Here is a 24,210-nt window from a genome sequence, read left to right as displayed (position 1 = left end):
GGGAGATTGAACAGTATACTTAAATTGACGGCGGGAAGGGGGGTGACCATGGGACCCCTACGATCATCGATCACAGGCCCTAAAATTGGAGCCGGGTGGGGGGGAGGCAAATGGTTCTCCAGCCACGGAGCCCCAACAACCATCTTTCCGTCCCTTGTCGCTAATACTCTGTACACTTGTAACAATACGGCATACTACAGACTACAGATCTTCGGTGACCGCCCTACTAGCAATGAGAATGAAAAAGTGTGCGACTTTCAGGCGAGGGGCATGTAGAAGCATGGGGAGACGGTTGGAAATACGCGGAATTACGCGGAGGCGCGAGCGTGTTTTGGTTTCTACACAGTTTTTGCACTCACACAAAAACTTCGGATCCGATCTTGGGCCGGGCCCCCACCGCGTGTTTCTACCTACCCCTCGCCTGAAAATTTCGTTCTCTTGTCTGTCGGTCCCGTTTCTTTCGGCTTGCGCTGCGCTGAGCTGGTACCCCCTCCCACTTGATTCCAGCGAATTGCGCTGCGCTGGACTGACACCCCTCCCACTTGTTCTTTCGTAGCACGCTGTGCGCTTCCCTTCATTCGGACTTGGTGCACCCGAATCAAAACAAAACTTGAACACATTAAACTTGGTTTATATTTTATCACTTTTATTGCAAATAAAGGGGCATTTTTGCACATAGCTTCACACAATCTTGCCACAAAATCACACACATTATTTATTTAAAAAAATCATCTTATTTAAAATAGCCGTCTAACTGCGTGGATCCCGTTGTTGGTATTCATTACAGCAAAAAAAAAACGCTATAGATAATATAAAGATAAGCAAAAAAAACGCTATAAACGATGAAAGATAAGCGCAGCTTCATTTCAATGTGCACAACACTTCAAACACTAGCGAAACTTCGATCGCCCAGGACTTAGGCTACACGCGCGCGGGCCTTTCACGGCGAACGCTTGAGCTGAACATGACGATTTCGTGTGGTGGCAAGAAAGGGAGCGCACAGAGGAACACTCGCTGCACTAGTGCGAGCGAGACGAGACACCGATACCCGCATGCCGCTGCGAGAAACCAAACTGAGCGCGCAGGCTGAAAGTGAACGCACACATTCACACATGTGTAATTGTGTGAGTGAAAAAACTGGTAGAAACCAAAACACGCTCGCGCTCCGCGTAATTCCGCGTATTTCCAACCGTCTCCCATGCTTCTACATGCCCCTCGCCTGAAAGTCGCACACTTTTTCATTCTCATTGCTAGTAGGGTTACCGCTACCTGCGAGACAATACTACCATTGAATTGGCACCACCATCTTTGCGACCGGTTCTGCTGTTGGGGATATTAAAATGACAAACGATCGAAGCAAACGTGCGTGTGATATGTAGCACATTTCTTTTCAATTCAGCTAGCGGACGCAAGTGGAAACAACATTTTGAATTGAATCCATACAAAAGAGCATTCTGGATTTGTTTATTACGGTGAGCGTATGCTACTACACCTGTCCGTCCAGAATCTGGCGGCTTGTTGGCTTGGAGTCGGTATCATGACGCCGAGCGACCGGCACTGCCTTGGAATGGGTTCGGCTCGGTAGGTTCATGTTTTGGTCGATTTCATTCCGTTGTTTTGTCGCGCCGTAGCGGTAGCCCGGCAGCAACAAAGTCAAGATTTATTTGCCCCAGGAAGCCCATCATCCTGCTCTAGAAATTGCGTTACCGTCTTCTTTATTTAGGGCTAGTAGGGTCAGGAATGTATTGCCTTCTGCTCCTAATTCATTGAGTCTTCGTTATAATTTTCGTCTCACAGACTATCGTAAACTTAGTTCTATTCAATCTCGTTCCGACTGGTCTTTTTTTTATCAATGTACATCGGTCGACGAGGCTGTCCAATCGTTTAATGCTTTGTTATCCTCTGCACTCCTTTCATGTACACTATTTTTCGATCCCCTCCTAATCCTCCCTGGTCCAATCGTACTCTTCGCAACCTGAAAAAGGATTGTATGAAATATCTTAGCAGGTATCGTCTGAACCGATCTGCATACAACTTTCGTTTATTTAAGTACGCTGCCTCTGCGCATCGATTGTACAACAGGGCTCGTTTTGAGGCCTATTCGAGTAGACTGCAATCGCGATTTCGTTCTGATCCAGCATCCTTCTGGCGATTTGTTAGGATACGAAGAGGTTGCAATACGTTGCCTAATGAAATGGTACTTAATTCTCTAACTGCTTCTACGCCTGTTGAGATTTGTGAACTCTTCTCTGCTCATTTTTCCCAAATTTTTGAGCCACCGGTTAGTGACCCTAACCTTATCGAGGGTGGGCTACTCTACACGCCAGAGAACTTAAATAACCTCTTTGATATTTCGGTTAGTTCTGAAACAGTTGTACAGGTATTATTTGGGTTGAAACGTTCTTTTACTCCTGGTCCAGATGGCATTCCTGCTTCTGTTTTAATAAACTGTAAGGACGTGCTTGCTCCACATCTTGCTAGAATTTTCAACCTTTCACTTTCTCTCGAGGTCTTTTCTGCTCTTTGGAAATCCTGTTGGCTTTTTCCGGTACACAAAAAGGGCTGCCGTAGCATTGTTTCTAATTATCGTGGGATAACCCAAACATGCGCCACAGCCAAAACTTTTGAGCTATGTATCCTTCCAACCATACTTCATAGTTGTAGTTCAGCTATTAGCCCTAAACAGCATGGGTTTATGCCTGGTAGGTCTACTTCAACTAATCTCATGTCTTTTGTTTCCAATATTTTTAGATCTTTTGAGGCCGGTACCCAACTTGATGCAATATACACCGACTTTCATGCTGCTTTTGATAGTTTACCTCACTCTTTATTATTAGCTAAATTGTCTAAACTTGGTTTTGGTGATGGCATTATTAGTTGGCTGTCCTCATACTTATTTAATCGATCTTGCAGGGTTAAAACTGGGTCGTACTTATCTGAGGAGTTTTTTTGTACGTCAGGTGTCCCTCAGGGTTGTGTGCTAAGTCCACTTCTGTTTTCTTTGTTCATCAATGATATTTGTAATGTTTTGCCTCCTGATGGTCATCTCCTTTATGCGAATGATATCAAAATCTTTTTACCTGTGTCTTCTTCTTCTGATTATTTGAGACTTCAGCATTACCTTAAAGCTTTTGTTCATTGGTGTTCATCCAATTTACTTCGCCTGTGCGCTTGGGCCGGTCTGGTGGTACAGTCGTCAACTCGTACGACTTAACAACATGCCCGTCATGGGTTCAAGTCCCGAATAGACCGTGCCCCCATACGTAGGACTGACTATCCTGCTATGGTAACAATAAGTCACTGAAAGCCAAGCTCACTTCACTAGTGGGTACAGGCAGGCCTTGACCGACAGCGGTTGTTGTGCCAAAGAAGAAGAAGAAGTGCCCTGAAAAATGTTCTGTTATTTCTTTCTCCCACTCTCTTTCTCCTATTTTATTCAACTACTCTCTCTCTAACTCGTTTCTCACTCGTGTTATGTCCATCCGTGACCTTGGTATTATACTTGACAGTCGTCTTAACTTTAAACTGCATTTTGATGAGGTTCTACTAAAAGCTAATCGAACCCTTGGGTTTATTTTACGTTTTACCTCTATTTTTAGAGATCAAAGCTTCCTTAGAACCTTTATTGTGCTCTGGTTAGGCCTTTTCTTGAATATGCTAGTATCATCTGGAATCCTCCTACTTACAATACTACAATTAAAATTACAATATTGTTCAAAAATTGAAAGCATTCAGCGCCTCTTTACCAGGATTGCTTTTCGTCGTTTGTTCGGTGCTGCTTCACTACCTCCCTATGAAACGCGATTGCAGTTATTCAATCTTCACTCTTTAAGCTTCCGCCGCCAAGTGTTTCAGGCTTGTTTTATTGGTGGCTTATTACTTTCTGCTACTGATGCTCCTGATTTATTCTCGTCCATCTCGCTGTATGTTCCCTCTCGTTCTCTTCGTCCACGTGATCCTCTGTCAATTGAAACACGTCATACACTTTATACTTTCAATGATCCTATTCTATCCTGTTTCAGGTTGTTTAACCACTTTTACCATCTCTTTGATTTCGACTCTTCTCTCAATTCTTTCCATAACCGTATTTTTTCTTCTAACTCTCTTTAATTATTCTTCTAAGTTTTCATTAAGTTTATGATAGTCTCTACGCTCTACCTATGTTTTTTTTTCTTTAATTTTTTTTGCTAAGTCAAGACTAGTTTAGTTAGGCTTAGGTTTTCATGAATTAGTTTGTTTAATTGTTAGGGTTTATTAGTTTTAAGTCTGCTTTATTTAGTCTTGATGGCGGATATGGAATTAATAAATGAAATGAAATGAAATGAAATGAAAGACAAACTCTTCCCCAGGTGTGGACTGTTATGATAAGTTCTTTTTCTTATTATTATTATTATTGGCGTAATTGCCTACACGATCATGCCGGCCTTTTCAGGACTTGAGTACCACATAGCCGGATAGTCAGCCCTTGCTACGGCGGACGGTTCATACGCAGTTAGAACCCATGACGGGCATGCTGTTGAGATGTGCGGAATGATGGCGGTGCCACGGGACCGCTACTATCCAGCGTGCAACTTGCATACTGCCACACTGTCTCCTGTCCGGTGCATACGCAGCAGGCAGGAGGAAGGATGCACCTCCTCAACATAAAAACACCGTCATGAACCAGCGGCGGGTCTAACGGCAGGCGGACTAGGCGCCCGACAGACAAAGAGAACGAAATTTTCAGGCGAGGGTAGGTAGAAACACGCGGTGGGGCCCGGCCCAAGATCGGATCCGAAGTCCGTTTTTTTGGGCTCGAAATTAAAAATGGCGGATGGAGCGCTACCACGGAGAGAATGCGCTCTCTTGCTTGCCTTTAAAATACACGAGGCGCTCTCGCTGTAAAGAACGCTCGTTCGCGCTGTTTCATCAAACCCCTTCCTTCCCCTACTAGCAATGAGAATGAAAAAGTGTGCGACTTTCAGGCGAGGGGCATGTAGAAGCATGGGGAGACGGTTGGAAATACGCGGAATTACGCGGAGGCGCGAGCGTGTTTTGGTTTCTACACAGTTTTTTCACTCACACAATTACACATGTGTGAATGTGTGCGTTCACTTTCAGCCTGCGCGCTCAGTTTGGTTTTCTCGCAGCGGCATGCGGGTATCGGTGTCTCGCTCGCACTAGTGCAGCGAGTGTTCCTCTGTGCGCTCCCTTTCTTGCCACCACACGAAATCGTCAGTTCAGCTCAAGCGTTCGCCGTGAAAGGCCGCGCGCGTGTTAGCCTAAGTCCCGGGCGATCGAAGTTTCGCTAAGTGTTGAAGTGTTGTGCACATTGAAATGAAGCTGCGCTTATTTTTCATCGTTTATAGCGTTTTTTTTGCTTATCTTTATATTATCTATAGCGTTTTTTTTGCTGTAATGAATACCAACAACGGCATCCACGCAGTTAGACGGCTATTTTAAATAAGATGATTTTTTTAATATAAATAATGTGTGTGATTTTGTGGCAAGATTGTGTGAAGCTATGTGCGAAAATGCCCCTTTATTTGCAATAAAAGTGATAAAATATAAACCAAGTTTAATGTGTTCAAGTTTTTGTTTTGATTCGGGTGCACCAAGTCCGAATGAAGGGAAGCGCACAGCGTGCTACGAAAGAAACAAGTGGGAGGGGGTGTCAGTCCAGCGCAGCGCAATTCGCTGGAATCAAGTGGGAGGGGGTACCAGCTCAGCGCAGCGCAAGCCGAAAGAAACGGGAAGGAAGGGGTATGATGAAACAGCGCGAGCGAGCGTTCTTTACAGCGAGAGCGCCTCGTGTATTTTAAAGGCAAGCAAGAGAGTGCATTCTCTCCGTGGTAGCGCTCCATCCGCCATTTTTAATTTCGAGCCCAAAACAACGGACTTCGGATCCGATCTTGGGCCGGGCCCCCACCGCGTGTTTCTACCTACCCCTCGCCTGAAAATTTCGTTCTCTTTGTCTGTCGGGAATCGATCGGGCGGCGTACAGTGCTTTTTCTGAGAATGCATTGAGTGTGTACACGCAGCCGATGACAATGCACGCATAAGAATCAAACAGTTTTGGGGTTCCCGCACGCGCACGCACGCATGCACGCACGCATGCACGCGCGTACGCAAGAACGCACCCCCGAACGAGCGCACACGCACGATCGATTTCCGCTACCCCAAGTAACACAATCCTGTTAAGAAACCGTTTAAAGTATGCCTAAAAGTATTACTTTTAGCTTTCCATACAGCAGTAATTTCAGGGCTTAAAACACTGCGTAACGCTTTCCTGGCTTCGTCAATGCATCGTTAAAAATTAAAACTTTGCCGGTATTTTTAAAGAAAAATATCAAACTCAACGAACAAATCGACAGAGATGGCTGTATTGCTCTTTCTCATGCTATATGCATTTTCTAGATCTTCGTTAAGTTACAACAAAAGGTGTTAATATTCCATGGAATAAATGCATAAATTCACCACAAATAATTTAATTCGACATTTAATCGTTTCGTCACTGTATCACATAAGATTCTTTCATTCCATGGGTTTCTTCCATTATATCAACCTGGAGGTCAGTTGCAGCCGTGGACGAAAAACATGATGTCCAAACGCTATCCAAATCAAATATGCTGCGGAATATAAAACTTATGTAACTCTCTTGTGAAGATAATGGTAATATCGATACACTGACCTGTTATAAAATCATGATGACACACAAATTAAACAATAGCTGATAGAAATTGTCGCAGACACTTGGTTTTGTTGCCATCTACACAAAAGCTACTCACACGAAGCTTGACGAACTTTTTGACATAAAAAATGGACCCAAGCGGAAATTTTCGGACGATAACCCACACCCTCTCACAGCTTGACAAGCGGTATATAGATGTATGTGTGTTTCTTTCGCGCCTTTTTACTCTTGACACCAAGGAAGCGTTGAACCATTTCGGCTGTCATTACATTTGTGGGTTGCGTTTGATCAGTTGTGTTCGCTTGTATTAAAACCAAAAGCTAAAACCAAATTATTTTTTAAATGTCGAATATGAAACGTGCTAGGAAGACAGGAAATGTGTATTATAGGGCGAATAAATATTCGATATTGAGTCCATCACGCCAAGACCAGCAGGGGGCAAGCTCAGGTCGACACAGTAAGTGGTGTATACCTATAAAAAAAGTTTAATAAATTACCAGCAATTCCTAAGTTGTCACACTGGAAGATAACCTCCGAGTGACTGTTGTGATCGAAAGGGTGTAGGGTTAACACTGTCACTTTATTACCATAAAATTTACCTATTTATACCTAAATGGTTACATGCTTATTGTTCTTACTTGCTAAAATGCTGCGTTGACAACATGCCGATCGACCACCGATCGTGCGCGTGCTCGCAGCATTGTTTATTATTATTTTATTTATTTATTTTAAGGCTAACGCAGCCAAACCGTCTTCGATCGGTTGATCGACCGGATGGCTACCGCGACCTAGTAAACTAATTATTTTAACCGCCAGCGACATCCCCGCCCCCGTAATTCCTGCTAAGGGGTTACAATTTTGTGTCTTTGTTGTCGTGACATCGATCGGTGGCGGTTTGGGAATCGTTACGGTTTTGTGTTTTCGCATTGCCAGGGAAATAATAATAACGATTAATATAAAGTTGCTGCTTATTGCAATTCCTAAGCCAATCAGTATGAAGCTGATTGTTTTTTCTCCTTCTTTGTTATTGTTATTTTTTTCATTACCTTGCGGAAGGTCTCCTATTATTGGTTTAAAAAAACGTACGAAAGACCTCGGTCTTGACTTCGAAGGTCGGGTTAATTTCCCCGTTTGTCGTTTGAATGTTACAGTCTTGCGAAAGAGTGATTATGCCTGCGTATTCATACGGGTTTGTTTTAGTGTTGTTACAATTTATGTAGATCTTGCTTGGATCGGAAGTGTAGTATAAAATGCTATTAGGTTTGCTTAATTCATAGAATTCTGTGTACGTCTTTCCTAACCTTTCTGTGTGGCATGATTGATTCGTTTTAGAATGGAAAAATGCTGACGCTACGCAATCTAATTTTCTTTGTATGAATATATCGGCGGAAATGCTGTGGGTTGCATTAATTTTCTCCTGTTTTGTTGGATATAGAAAACTATGTTCATTGATAGCTATTACGTCGTGTGTTACATTGAAGATTGTGTTCGTTTTCATATTTGGAATCGGGATGACGTGAAACATTTCGTACTTATCTGCTAATACTATAGTGTTGTGTACTAGTATTATTATCTCATCGTCTAAAATTATCATATTCTTGGATATGCTATCTTGTAAAACGATATATCCTGTAGGCAGTTTTATCATGATTTTGTTTACTATTTTTATCTCATCATCTGGATTAAGGGGTTTGATCTTCATTTCTGTGTACTTGTTTATTATGCCCTGAGTTAACATGTTTGCTGTTGCAATTGTTTCTGATGTAAATTTCGTAAGAACATTCATTTGTTCTCGCTAAATTGCTTTTCGATTATACTGATCCCTTCATGAATTTGATTGATGCGGTCATCAATCGAATGAGCTAACCTTTCGTGCTGTTGGTTGGTCAGTTTCAAGGAATCGGATATGTGAGACATCTTCTCATTTTCCGAGACCCTAAACAATGCCAGTTGTTCGTCAATGCTGTCTCCTCCAAAAATAAAATCTTTGAGAATGCCGAAAACTCCGCTGGATCGTTTAGTTCTTGATTTAATAGTTTCAGACATCAACTGTAGAGCGTGGTCACAATTTCCTTTAAGTATTGTTTTAATTTGGAAGAGCTTTGGGTCAGTGACATTAATTTATCAAAAGCTATGTCTAAATTTTCCTCTATTTTCCTCAGTATTTCTGAGTCTCTTTTTGGGTAGACTCTTGTATGGAGTTTGGTCTCCCATATCCCCCTTTTTAGTAAGAGCGTTCCTTGATGATCAAAAAATAATCCTGATTGATTGATCGGTGCAACAGAAAATCCTGTCGCAGCACCCAAAATTGCTAATATTACTATGATTGGTAAGTGGACCATTGTACCGGTTTTATTCTCGTTTGGCGTTTCTTTGCTGGATGTGTCGACAGCTCAGCTGCTCTTTCTTTAACGAAGTTAATATCGACCTTACGTTTCTTACCCCAATTTGAGAAATTTCCCTTTACGTCTAGCCGTGCCAATTTTATTGTTGGTTGTAAGTATTGAGTTTCCTACCTTTATGCTAGCGGATCGCGTTTGCCCGTCCTTGCCCACGTTCACACTTATTATTCTACCTTTTATCCAGCGGCCCTTCCTTTGCTCGTCCGGGAACGTCACTATATCTCCAATATATAGAGGTTTAGCTGGGTCTGCCCATTTGCCTCGTTTTGACAGATTTGGAAGATACTCTTTTACCCAACGGTCCCAATAGCGTTGGGTCACGAACTGGGATCTCTTCCAACCGGCTCGAGTAGCCTCAGCTTTTGAGATGTCTATGATGTTAGGCTCGGCTTCGCCTGAACAACCTATCAGAAAATGAGCAGGCGTTAATGGCTCTTCGTCTTCGCGGTCGAGGGGTATATGAGTTAAAGGTCTATTATTCGTAATGAACTCTATTTCCGTTAGTATAGATCTTAGTTCATCTTCCTTATAGCTTTCTTCAATTGGGAGCAAGCTTTTGATTTCCCCTACGAGTCGCTCCCAAGCGCCGCCAAAGTGTGGCGCACCTGGTGGATTGAATGTCCATTCGATACCGTCTGAGGCGCACTTTTCCTTCAATCTTTTCATTTCATTGCTGGCCCCGACAAAATTTGTGCCATTGTCACTATACAGATGACTGATTTTTCCCCTTCGATGTTGCATATTTTTAAGACATATTAGAAATGACCCAGTGCTTAAGTCCGTTGCTATTTCAATGTGTACTGCACGCGTGGTTAAGCACGTGAACAACACGCCCCAGCATTTTTCTGTTCTTCTTCCGATTGTTATTAATAAGGGGCCGAAGTAGTCGACACCAGAGTGAGTGAATGGTTTTACGTATGGGGTTGTTCTACATTTTGGCAACGGGGCCATCATTGGGGGTTTGGCTTGGCAAGCATATTTTTGCAATATTGGCAATTGTTGACTACGCGTTTTAGGGTAGCCCTTAAATCTACCACCCAAAACCTTTGCCTTACGGCTGCTAGTACTGATTCTGTTTTTTTGTGGTAATATCTTTGGTGATAGTTACTTAGGATCAGACTAGTTATATGGTGCCCTTTTGGTAGAATTATAGGGGTTTTGGTATCATATTGTAAAAATTTAACGTTCTCTAGCCTTCCTTTAGATCGCAGAAGACCATTTTCATCAAGAACGGGGTTTAACCCGCGTATGGCGCTGTTATTGTTTACGGGATTTTTTTGGGTGAGATTTGTGATCTCTTGTCCAAACCTTTCCCACTGTGCCTTTTTAATTAGCAGTCTTTCTGCTTTATCTAAGATAGTTTTGTCAATTGTTTTAGAGAATTGCGATGAATTTTTCTTTACCCTTAACCATTCTAAATATTTTAGCATGACTGCCACTGATCTTTTTAGCCTAGCCCAATCCGAGCACCATTCAATATTTATGATGTTCCAATCCAATTTTTCGACCTTTCTTATGGCATGTACGGGTCTGAGTTCTTCAGTGGTTGTCAACACTGATGGGTTAATCTCTCTTTCCCACAGGAATTGAGGACCCTTTAACCATTTTGAAGGTCCATGATAGATTTTGGTTGCCTCGTCGGCTGGATTTTCTGCGGATGCTACCCAGTTCCATTGAGAAGGTGAATTTACTTCTAAAATTTCTCCTACTCGTACTGCAACAAATTGCTTATAATCGCGGGGTTCTGAGTTTAGCCACGCAAGGACCGTCTTGGAGTCGGTCCAAAAAATTCTTTGGAAACTTGTAACCTTAGCTCCTTCTTTATTGTTTCGCTAAGTCTTGTCCCTAGCACTGCTCCTTGTAGTTCTAGTCTGGGGATTGAAAGCGGTTTTGTGGGAGCAACTCTTGTTTTCGCTGCAGCTATAGCTACGTTAACACCGTCGGCATATATTGTTCGTAGGTATGCCACGGCCGCGAAAGCTTGTTCTGAAGCGTCCACGAAGACGTGTAGCTCCCTTGTTAGACATTGTTCCCTTAATGCATAGCATCTTGGGATTGCAACGGCACTGGCATTACTTAATTTTTTCATCCATTGGTCCCATTGTGTTTATTTTTGGGGGAACTTTTTCATCCCAATTCAGCCCTGTTTTCCATAGAGACTGCATCATTATCTTCCCTTCAATCAGATAGTTGCTTATCAGGCCTAGTGGGTCGTATATTTTCATTATGTACGAGAGCATGTCTCTCTTATTCCAATGATCTTTAAATTCGTCTTTAATTTTGTATCTAAAAACATCGTTGTGGGTATCCCAGTACAAACCCAAAACCTTTTCAAAGGTATGTTCCTTATCTGAGATTTGTAGTAGGTCTTTAGATGACCTACGCTCCTCCGGTAGAGAATTTATTACCTCTCTTGAATTTGAGAAGTAATTTCTCATAAAAAAATGGGCTCTGTCATGTATTTGGTTGATTTCGTGGATCGTTTTCAAAGCTATTTCGACCGAAGGGAAACTATCTAAATAGTCGTCTACGTAATGGTTATTTACTATGGCCTTCACCGCTCCTGGGTGTTGTTCCTTGTATTTCAATGCGTTTTGATTTTTTACATATTGAGCGCATGCAGGAGAGCAGGTGGCGCCGAAGGTCATTACCTCCATTGTGAATACTTGTGGAGGGTCAGCGGGCGTGTCTCTAAACAAGAACCTTTGGGCACACTGATCCTCTTTTCGTATCTTGACCTGATGGAACATTTCTTTGATGTCCCCTGAAACTCCGATAGTATGTTCTCTGAATCGTGTTATTACGCCAAACAAGGACGTTGTGGCATCTGGTCCTGACAAGAGCATAGAATTTAAGGATATTCCTTGGTTCTTTGCCGCTGCATCGAACACTAGCCTTGGTTTTGGGTCTAGTTTGTTCTGATTTACCACAGAAAAATGTGGAATATAATTTATCTTAGGATTCGTACTTAGAAGCTCGTATGGTGTTATTACACGAGCGTACCCTTTTTCTAAATATTCTCTGATCTTGGCGTGATACCATCCTTTGAGTTCGCTATCCTTCTCCATCTTTCTCTCTTGAGTTTTTAGTCTTCTTAAAGCCTGTTCGTAACTATTCGGGAGTACGACGTTGGCGTCCTTCCAAAGAAGACCAATCTCGTATTGTCCATTGCTGTAGCGTAGCGTTTCTTGCATAATGCCTAACGCTAACTCGTCTTTCTTTGGAACCAGGGATTTTTGGGTAACCTTTACCCCAAATTCCTCGGTAGAAAAATATTCCTTCATCATTTGTCTTAATGATTTTTCGTCTTCTTCCTGTTTCTCGATCATGGTAAACAGGTTGCATTCTCTATCCCTTTTATCATGTCCACCGAACAGTACCGCTCGACACCAACCGGGGGGCCTCTTCTCCTTTTAACGCTTAGGGCCCCCAACACCCTAAATCCGCCACTGTGTACGCATGAGGTAAACCTAAGAGAATAGTGGGGGTTGCGTTTGTATAACTGTCAATTCCCACATCGCACAAATGGCTGTAGTTATTTGCTAACTGTTGTGCATCTATTGATTGTGTGGGCAGATCGAGATGCTTCACCGAGCGTACGTTGCTTACATCATAAGTTTTCCCTTGTTTTCCCCTAATTTGAATGGCAATGGACTGGCTTTCGTTTTCATCTTGGACCTCACCGTTTGTCCAGCTAAGAGTGAGAGGTTTGTTTGGGCCTTCCGCCTTTAAGAGATTTTTTACATCTTCAAGTATAAGACTTGTAGATGACCCTGGATCTATAAAGGCAAATGTATTTACTTCTACTTCGCCGTTTTTCAGAGTAACAGGAACGATCTGGTAAAAGAGTTGTTTGTTGCTTGAGTGATAATTGACTCTTCTGGCTTGATCATAATTTTTCGGAACTGTTTGTGCGTGGAGGATAGAGTGATGTTTCTCTCTACATCCATAGACATTGCACTGTGGTGGAAATTTGCAATTGTAGGAGGTATGGTTCGTTAATCTGCAACAATTAGTGCATATTCCCTTACCTCTCAAAATAGCCCATCTTTGTTCTGCAGAGTTTGCCAGTAACGTTCTGCACTCGGTGGTTTTGTGCTGTTTATTACAATTTAGACATTTGTCCTTAAACTGTTGTCTGTTTGCTGTTTGGATGGGGCTCATTTTAGCAGACTTTTTAGAACCAAGATCTCTTGATTCTAATAGTATGGCCAACTCTTCTGTGGGTTTGAGCCATTCAGCTAAGTCGGTTAGTGTTAAGGTTGCACAGCAAGATTTTTCTATTAGCCAGTTATTTCGTAGGCTTGAGGGAAGTTTTGAGACTAGGTCTCTTAGGAGTCGCTGGTCATTTAAATATTCCTCTCTGTTCAGCAAGGTCATATTTCTAATCAAATTATTTAAGGCATTCGTGAAGTCAATGAACGTACTAGGTGTTTCAAGCGTAGGTTCCTTAGCGTTTGTTAAATCTGCAAGAAGAGCGTCGTAAATGACGTCAGGGTTCCCATATAACTTTTCCAGTCTATCCATTATGTTATCCAAATTGTTTTGATCGTGCATTAAAGAGCTGACGGCTTTTAGCGCGTCTCCCCTCAGGTGCTTTTGAAGCCTATTCAGGTTCTCCAAGCGCGTGAATCCAGCTGTTTGGGCTGTTTCGTAAAAAATCGATCGAAATTTTGGCCACTCTTTCTGAACACCATCAAAATTTGGTAATACCAGTAATGAATTTTTTGAGGTGTTCATAGCCATCACCATTTTGTTCAAGGTAGCGGTTAGTATCCCCATCTCACTTGAAGGTTGAACAATTGTGACTTGTGGGGGTGCAGTTGGTGTAGTAGGAGACTCATCCAACCTGCTTTTGCTCAAACTTTCGATCCGTTTTTTTATCTCTATTAATTGTCTTTCTAGTTCGGGGCTATCATTTCTTGGCTGGTCTACATTTGTTTTTATCCTTTTCTCGGGTACGTTTGTAGCAGTAGCAATTTGAGATATTGCCTGGGTGGCTTGTTCTGAGGGTTCATTGAAATTGTGTCCATCTTTGGCCATATGCTGATCCGTGCTGGAAAGTGCGACGAGCTTTTGTCCTTCGTGGTTCTCTAGTATCTCTAAATTCCTCTCCTTAATAGGAGTCGGTTGCGATATTTCCTTAGTGGTTTGTCCCAAAGGCTCAATCAAACTGTTGACCGTGTGCTGACTCGTGCTAGAAAGTGGAGCCAGCTGTAGGTCTTTATGAATTTCTTCTGCTACTGAATCCTTTTCGATAAGCTCTTTCAGATGCCAAGTGAGATTCTTAATTTCGGCATCTCTTTCGTCTACTAATTTTTTGAATTGTTCCTTCTCAGTTGATATCTGTTCTACTCGTGTTTCGGCATTCCTTTGTTCCTCCTGTATTTTTTCTACGCGTTGCAAGAGCTTCTTCTTTCCCTCCTCTATCTCTGCTAATTTTTTTTCAAGTAGATTATTTTCGTTAGTAAGCCTTTCTGCTTCCTCTTGAATTAATTTAATCTCTGCTTCTTTTTTCCCGAATAATGTTTCACATTTTGGGCATGTAAACTCTTCCGGGATTGTCTTTAATTTTAAGCATTCCTTATGGAAATACCTATCACAAATATAACAACCGATGAGTTTTCCCCACTCATTCTTTCGTGTACATAACCAGCAGTTACCGTTCGGATTAACCTTATATTTATATTCCATGACTCACCTCGGTATCTGCTGATGCAGAATACTGCCGCTGCGCTGGATCAAGTTCGCCCTAGGTGCGATGGGTTCGCTTTTGTTGCTGCCGGCAATCGTCACGCCGGGGAGGTCGTCGCGGGGTGGAGAGTGGTGTTCTGCTGGGTGTAGCTGGTGATCGGTTAGGTCTTGTTCGTCTTCTGGTGCTCGACTTAAGCCGCTGGTGAGTGCTGCTGGACTCTGTTGTTTTGGATTTAGGCCGGTCGGTGATCAGCTGGTTCAAGGTCGCCTTTGGTGTCGTGGTTCGATGTCTTCACTTCGATGCGAATGGGTGATCCCTTTGGTCGCGGGAGTCACGGGAGCTCGTCGTCTGATGGTTGCGAGAGGGTGGCTTCTTCTTCAGCTGAATTACACGGAACTCGTCTCCTGGTGCAGGAGGGTGACCTCTTCCGGTGATGAGTGCCACGGAGCCCGTCTTTGTTGGTTGCGAGAGGGTGGCTATTCTTCCACGGAACTCGTCTTTTGGTTGCGAGAGGGTGCCTATTCTTGCACGGAACTCGTCTTTGTAGGTTGCGAGAGGGTGGCTATGCTTCCACGGAACTCGTCTTTTGGTGTTGCGAGAGGGTGGCTATTCTTCCACGGAACTCGTCTTTTGGTGTTGCGAGAGGGTGCCTATTCTTGCACGGAACTCGTCTTTGTTGGTTGCGAGAGGGTGGCTATTGTACCACGGAACTCGTCTTTGTAGGTTGCGAGCAGGTGGCTATGTTTCCACGTAACTCGTCTTCTTCTGCTTGCGAGAGGGTGGCTATTCTTCCACGGAACTCGTCTTTTGGTGTTGCGAGAGGGTGCCTATTCTTGCACGGAACTCGTCTTTGTTGGTTGCGAGAGGGTGGCTATTGTACCACGGAACTCGTCTTTGTAGGTTGCGAGAGGGTGGCTATGCTTCCACGTAACTCGTCTTTTGGTGTTGCGAGAGGGTGGCTATTCTTCCACGGAACTCGTCTTTTGGTGTTGCGAGAGGGTGCCTATTCTTGCACGGAACTCGTCTTTGTTGGTTGCGAGAGGGTGGCTATTGTACCACGGAACTCGTCTTTGTGGGTTGCGAGCAGGTGGCTATGCTTCCACGTAACTCGTCTTTTGGTGTTGTGAGAGGGTGGCTATTCTTCCACGGAACTCGTCTTTTTGGCTGTGATTGTCACACTCGAGGCTGACCTCGGAGTAACACTGGCTGGTGAATGCTAGCCTTTATTTCACACACGGAGCTTAACTCCGGAGTGAAATTTCCCTTTGATCTATTCCTCTCTGGAGCCACCAAATTGTCACACTGGAAGATAACCTCCGAGTGACTGTTGTGATCGAAAGGGTGTAGGGTTAACACTGACACTTTATTACCATAAAATTTACCTATTTATACCTAAATGGTTACATGCTTATTGTTCTTACTTGCTAAAATGCTGCGTTGACAACATGCGATCGACCACCGATCGTGCGCGTGCTCGCAGCATTGTTTATTATTATTTTATTTATTTATTTTAAGGCTAACGCAGCCAAACCGTCTTCGATCGGTTGATCGACCGGATGGCTACCGCGACCTAGTAAACTAATTATTTTAACCGCCAGCGACATAAGTGATAATGTTTATCGAAACTTGCAGACGTAGAGGAATTTAGTGCCGCATATGAAAGGCAAAATGAATATGATGATGCAATGGAGGATGGCCATCAGGATACCGTGCAGCACGATGAAGAGGATTCTGTGCAGGATGGCGATGCAAACTTCACGGATGATAGCGATGTCGAAGCTGGTAGTGCGTTAAATATTGATAATATGTCTATGGAGGATGTGATACGATATTGGGCACTATCGAATAATCAAACCCATCAGTCAATAAATATGGTTCTGCGTCTGATAAAAAAAACAGGCGTGAAAGTACCGCCATCTGCCAAAACGCTGCTTAAAACTAAACGAAATCCATCATCCGTGATAAAGGATATCGATGGTGGACAGTTTTGGTATCGAGAATTCAGAAGTTCTCTATTAAATTACTTCCGGTAAGTAGATACACACCTTTTTTTTACTTGATCGAATTACAGCTCATCATTATCTCCTTTTATTTGCAGATCAGTAAAGGTACCTCCTAATTGTATTACTTTAACATTGTCGATTGATGGATTGCTTCTTCATAATAGCAGTAATATGCAATTTTGGCCGATATTGTTCAAAATCGAAGAACTCCCACAAGCTCCAGTTATGGCAGCCGCAATTTTTTGTGGATTTCAGAAACCAAACAATATAGAAGAGTTTCTTCGACCAGCCGTTGATGAGCTAAACCTCCGAATGGCGAATGGTATCATCATTCACGGAAAGAAAGTTGTTGTGAAAATGCGTGCTATTGTTGCAGATACTCCTGCCAGAGCTTTTATTAAAGGTATTGAAAACATGTTAAAAATTATTTAGTGTTTATAGGGTTTTATAAATAAACAGACACATTTGATAATGATCAACATTCTATATTTTTGCAGGTGTAAAAGGGCATACCGGCTATAACGCCTGTTTAAAATGCACCGTTGAAGGGAATCATAGCGAGGCTGGACACACCATCGTTTATGCAAATGATTCAAATGCAACAAAACTAACAAATGTAAAATTCCGTAAATATGAATATCCAGGACATCAAATAACAACAACACCCCTATGTCAATTGAATAACTTTGACATAGTGCAGCATGTAACCATTTCAGATCTGCTGCACTTGTTTCATCTAGGGATAATGAAGCGATTAATTATAGGATGGCGTGATGGAAAGCTAGGCAAGAGAGCATGGTCCCAAGAGCAATGCCAAAAGATATTCCCTGCTTTATGAAAGATTAATCTTCCTTCGGAAATGCATCGCCAATTACGTTCCATAAAATATGCGAATTTTTGGAAAGGAGTAAAGTTTGGATATTTTTTAAACTACGCGGGACTTGTTGTATTGAAACCACATTTGCCAAATGAGTTGTTTAACCATTTGTGCTGTAACATTGCTTTCGTCAAATGTTTACAAGACGAAGTGGAAGGTGGCTGGGCAACTGCTGGACAAATTTGTGAAATTTAGAACAGGCCATAAATCGACTGTACGAAATGGATGAAATGAACATGCAGCATGCAGCAACTCAATCCAATAGCAATTATCCAACTGTAAAGCAGCGCGGTAATGTTTCAACACTAAACATTAACTCTAATTTTCTACTACAGAATAACATCCGAAATGGCTGGTTCTTGACAAAGAACGATCACATAGTGAAGTTCCAAAGTGCCACAAAAGAATATTTGAATAGTAGCAAGAGTATTCGTATTACTGGTGTTGCGGCCGAGGGGCTCCGCCGGGCGAAGGTTCCGGCTCCTACGGCTACAACGGGGAATTCTCCAAGCCTTTCAGCTAGTGCTCCTCGCTGCCTCGGGAGTCTATGCAACAGAAAGGGGGATCGTTCCTTGAGATTCGGATTATTTCGGATGTTATGAAATGAAGCTCTTAACACTTTGGCTTATCGTTCGAATCTGATTTGGCTCCAGCTTGAGCCGCCTTTATATACCAAAATTTTCACAATTTTTCTGCACGATACTAACCCAAAATTCTACGCCTTTCCTCCCATTCCCATTCCCGTTTGTCCCCAACTCCCATCGCGCTCCCGGTTTCCATTGTCACTCCCGGCGACATCTGTTCGCACCGGCGATTCCAGAAATTCCGCATCGATCAATCCATCGAGCAATCCTTTGTGTAGACGGTACCGGTGCTGCGCGTGCTGGTAGCGACGTTCATCGTGGGGGGTACGGCTGGCGTTTCGTGGAAATTCACCGATCTTGTGTCTTTTCATTTTTTATTTTTTATTCTGCATGCACTTCGCACGCAACAACTGGTAAAAAGATTAATGTGAAAGACTTAGTTTTCAACGAGCCATTTGAGTCAATCGAAATTTTTGTTTTCAAAGGATGCGTTAATACGTTATCTGAAACATGTGAAGACTTCGGGTTAAATGATACTAAATGCAAATTTGTAGCATTGCCCACATCGCGAAAAGAGGAATTAATTTTTGTTCCTGTAATACATACGCTTGTTGAATAAAATAAAAACATAACAAATAAAGTAAAACCTCTCTTTTTTAATTTTAATTCACGTCTTAAATTATTATATAACGTATTACGTATGAAAATAAAGGTAAGTTTTCGTGTTATCTGCAGTTCTTATATAGTTATAAATTCACTATGGTTTTTTAATAATTATAACCAAACATTTTTAGTCAATTTGGATGACGTACAACATATTTAAAATACTAATTTATAACGTAAAAATAAAATCATCCAAGTTACCACGCTGTTAATATCTTATTAGTATTTGTGTAGGTTATTAGATATAGCATTAAGTAGTATTGCGTTGATAGTGTTAGGTCTAATTAGAAGTACGCGTGAAACACATATGTAATGGATATTTTTGGTAGAATAAACCCAGTCTGTAAGCAACCTCCGAAGAGAAGCGACTCGACTCGATAACTGGCGCCCGAATTAAAAGAAAAAAATTAGTAAACGTATAAGCTCCTAGTACTGGAGTGAAGCTACCTATAGCTGTTTTTGTTCAACCAGAGAATACGACATCCAGCCTTAGAGCTATTGCCTTCCAACTGGTGATTTGCGGTGTTGTAGCGCGAATAGGTGCACTAATTTATTAATCGTGAAAGACCGTTCGATTATTTTTTTTGTAATCTACGTGTACGTAGTTAGAATCTAGTTAGAAAAAAAGATGGAACAACGCCAAGAAGAAATGAAATTCTTCATACAAAAGGGACAGGTCCCTGACATCCTTAAAATGTTGCCGGAATTTGATGGTAACCCGAAACATCTCAACACCTGGGTTGAAAATGTCGACGGAATATACAACTACTATTCCGCATTTGCAAATTGCCCGACGCCATTTGGAATAATAGAACGTACAGTGCGTAGAAAAATAATTGGTGCGGCATCGGACGCTTTACATGCCAGTAATGTAGGATTTGATTGGTCAGCAATCAAAGAAGTGTTGGTGAAGAAGTTCAGTGATCGTCGTGATTTGATGAGTTTAGATTACGAACTTACTACAATTAAGCGTAAGGACTATGAAAATATCGAATTATACTTCGTTAGAGTGAACGAACTTCTTACATTTATTACAAACCACATTCAAATTAATGTTAAGTATAATTCTCCTAACAATGCGATTTTAGATTACTTTAAAGATAAAGCCGTAGATAGTTTTATAAGGGGATTAAATAGTGACTTAGGAATATTAGTTAAAACAGCTGCACCAGACAGCTTGAATAAGGCATATGAACTTTGTCTGGAGCTCGAAAAATTACGAAAAGGTACATCGGCACAAGGTTTCCTACCAACACAAAAGTTCCCTCCGAAACAAAAACCGCACGCACCAATACCGAGCGAAACGCACACGCGTCAAGAGCCGATGGAAGTAGATCGTACCATGCGCACACATTTGCATTATCAAAACCGGCCGGCTCAAGCTTACGCTCACCAAGAGAATGATAGCATGGCAGCTCAGTGTAACCCAACTTTTTTTGGGACAGGCTCCAATACCAACAGCCTGCCAAGGTAAAAAACAGTGGGTTAGTGTTGCCGTTTATTAAAGTGCCTACGGAACATGGTTTTATTAAACTCCTAGTTGATAGTGGTGCAAATATAAACATTATTTCGGAGATGTGGGCAACTGTGATAGGGAATGAAACAGTTAGAAGTGAAACAAAACAGTTTAAAAGTGTTGCCGGGATAGGAAGTGCTTCGCAAGTAGTTTTTCTTGATATTTTCTCTCCAGTGCTAGAAACAAAATATAAATTTGTGGTGTACAACTTTCACGACTTTTTTGATGGCATAATTGGGACTGAAATAGTATTTGCACACAATATCAATTTAATTACACGTGCCCGAGTGATCGAACTCACAAAGCCGGACAATAGTAAGTATAAAATACCACTGCATTTCTATTATCCGAAAAAAATGTGTCGTGAGTATAGTAGTGTGACAATCGGTCAGATACTCGACGTAGAATCTAACACACACATCGCACACCTAACAGAAGAAGAGCGAGAATCTCTCGTTACAGTTCTTAACCAACACAGTCATGCTTTTCACGATACAGACTCAAAGCTGACGTGTACCACTAATGTCGAATGTCGAATAAAGCTGGCCCTAGACGCTACATTCATGTATGCGGCTACAAATGAAAGCTACACATTTTCTTTTGTTCTATTTGTCAAATGTAGCTATCGTTTGGGACCTTTTCAATCTGTGTATGTTCAGCTGTCATATTGTGGTTGTCAAACATAGTTGGTTGTGTTTATATTATGCGGAGATTACTCCGGTTGTGTTTTTGCCGTGATACACAAAGTTTCTTTTTATTACAGTGGAAAAATGGAAATAAATCAACTTCTTCCAACTTTAGCGGCTGAAGTGGCTACTCTCATGTTGATACTCATAGAAGAGGAAGACGAAGAACTGCAGCAAGAGGAAAATGCACGGCGCTGCTGGATGACCGATCTATTTCTGGAGAGGGAAAGCGTTTGGGCCCGGCTGTTTAGGGCGATAGATGGCGAAGGACCAAACAACCGACTAAAAAGTTTTCTACGTGTGAATCGCGAAGAATTTTACTATCTTTTAAATCGGATTGGTCCAAAAATTGAGCGGCAAGATACAACGATGCTACCTTCGATCTGCCCGAAGCAACGATTATGCATCGGGCTTCGCTTTTTAGCTTCGGGAGACTCATATGAATCTCTTGCTTCTTTGTTTAGGGTAAGTTTTATGCAATATTTGAACGATATAAAATGATAATAATATTACCATTTGTTTTAGGTTTCTAGCAGTTCCGTATCCCTTATTGTGCGTGATGTTTGTACACACATAATAAATGAGTTAATGAGTTGAAGGAATACTTTAAGGTATTATTTCACTGATTCAATATGGTAACAGTTCCATACTAATACTCTCTTCTTACTTATAATATGACCACTTTATCCAAGCTGTTTGTTTATATATAGTAATTTTAAGTTTGGTTTCGTTTTCTGGTGCTCATGTTATTATAGTCTATTTTTCTAAAACCAATATATTGCCTAAAAACTGCTGTTATACTATTTGACAAATAAACTTGTTGCAATATACAACTAATCAGGTCATGTGACTAACGCAACCACAGGTACAGAATATTTCTTTTGGTAGTAATAATAATAATAATAATAATAATAATAAATGGGCCTTTTATTGCGTCAGTGCATGCAAAATAAATAAATAACTAATTTTAAATAAGCCACACAAGAACACCCATTAATTTAATTAATTTTTATTATATCTGATTTAGTTTATCAAATACATCAAATAAATCTGATTGCTATGCTTGTTAAGGCCAACGAACAGGCGACTGTTCATTTTGAATCAAAGTGATATATCACAGTAATTTAGCGTTTACTTTAAGTTTGCCTCTTTCTACAGCATGTAAACTGGACGTCTACTTGGTATCAATATTATAAGCCTACATAATTGCATTTTCTTATTTCAACATCCCAAATGTGCTTATATATGATTTGTCGCCTACTGAATTTGTTATTTTAACTTATTTCGATCCATAATCATCATCAGTTTGTAATTCAAAACAATAGACAGTCAGTTTGTATCAGTTCAATCAGTTTGTAATTGAAAGAACAAAATAATTAAAGACACCAGCGAGAAAACTTCTTCTTCTTCTTTGTCTCAACAACCGATGCCGGTCAAGGCCTGCCAACACACTTGTGGGGTTGGCTTTCAGTGACTTATTGATTCCCCCCATAGCAGGATAGTCAGTCCTACGTATGGCGGCACGGTCTATTTGGGGCTTGAACCCATGACGGGCATGTTGTTAAGTCGTACGAGTTGACGACTGTACCATGAGACCGACCGAGAAAACTAGTTTTCAAAAAAAAAAAAAACTGTATCCCTTACTCATGGAGTCCTAAACTAGATCTGAACTAATTGCTGACAACTTGGCTAGTCGTCGGCTGGCTGGTTCGGTCGATTATTGCTGACAACTGTGACATTGCTGACTGTTACTGCAGTGTGGGTGCGCACGTGGCGGTGGCTGATCTTGTTGTAAGTTTGGTGTGATTGAGTTCGGGTTGACGATTTTGAATGCCATGGCCAAGTAAAATCTAGATATATATTATACGGCAGGCACATTATAAGCCGTTTTGGCAAATCATTCAACGCTAACTTTAGGATGAGCACGCACTGCATCCGTCTAGGTCGGTGAGTTAATGAAGAGAAACGAAGATAACGATACAGAGCCCTTCGTTTAAGGGCAGCTCTAAAGATAGCCGAAGGCGTACGTCAGGCCCTTGTCACTTATACGTTAAAAACTAGCTTAGCTTACATGTGTCGAAAAGAATGGGGTAAACGAGTGTTAATACTTTAATCTATAAAGTCTGCGCGTGGGCTGTGTCAGATTTTTATAGAGCACTAAACTATTTGCCGCAACCATGTTGCGTTTTACACAACAGCCTGTTGTTTGCGTTGCCGTAGTTACCAACAAACCCTGTATTATATATATTTTTAAAGAATGAATATGCAATATAGTGCTTTTTCTATTGTTAAGTCTATGAATAGTTTGTCCATCAATCCACACAGCCCTGACCATGTTCGATGTAAAACAAATGGCTGCAACATTAAAACCTTGTGAACACCCAAAAAGCTTAATTATTTAATTTTTTTGGCGTAGGATTATGCTAGAAATGACTAAATTCATAGTATTAAAATTATATTGACGGAAATAAATTTATGTCAAAACGTTTTTGAATATAAATACTATTGCACATTGAGATTGTACCCTACTAAAATTACAAAACTCAGTTAAACGTAAGGTTCACAGGACAATATTTCTTTTACTAACTAACCATAAAAATAGGAACGAACTTTGTCTTATAGCACAGTTAATTTTCCCAATGTTCGTTCCAACATGCTGGGGAGCTTTCATTTAAAATATTATAAGTCTGGATTGGATGTTTCTACTATTATTGCTAACATAACTGCATATCCCGCATAACTGCATAAGCCGGTCTCATGGTACAGTCGTCAACTCGTACGACTTAACAACATGCCCGTCATGGGTTCAAACCCCAAATAGACCGTGCCGCCATACGTAGGACTGACTATCCTGCTATGGGGGGAAATCAATAAGTCACTGAAAGCCAACCCCACAAGTGTGTTGGCAGGCCTTGACCGGCATCGGTTGTTGAGCCAAACAAGAAGAAGAAGAACTGCATATCCCTTTATGGGCATTAATGTTGTAGGCTAACGTGGACGAGATGGTGATACTGGTAACTCACCATTGACGCGTAAGCGGTCATTGGTCAATGCAGTGGCGGATCTAACGGTAGGCGGACTAAGCGGTCGCCTGGGCCCCCCCCCCCCCCCTGG

At 41.6% G+C, this 24,210-nt stretch overlaps 1 protein-coding gene across 1 annotated transcript; it reads left to right on the top strand.

Annotated features, from left to right (window-relative positions):
- Positions 1–21,146: 21,146 nt before the first annotated feature.
- LOC121591099 lies at positions 21,147–21,693 on the top strand. The gene is made up of 2 exons (XM_041911482.1): positions 21,147–21,561; positions 21,622–21,693. The coding sequence occupies exons 1-2, from the start codon at positions 21,181–21,183 to the stop codon at positions 21,691–21,693; spliced, it is 453 nt and encodes a 150-aa protein (XP_041767416.1). The 5' UTR covers positions 21,147–21,180.
- The last annotated feature ends 2,517 nt before the right edge of the window (positions 21,694–24,210 follow it).

The sequence above is a fragment of the Anopheles merus genome, chromosome X (assembly GCF_017562075.2).
Source record: "Anopheles merus strain MAF chromosome X, AmerM5.1, whole genome shotgun sequence".
In the NCBI taxonomy this organism is placed as follows: Eukaryota; Metazoa; Arthropoda; class Insecta; order Diptera; family Culicidae; genus Anopheles; species Anopheles merus.
This window is presented reverse-complemented; position numbering and strand designations above follow the sequence as displayed.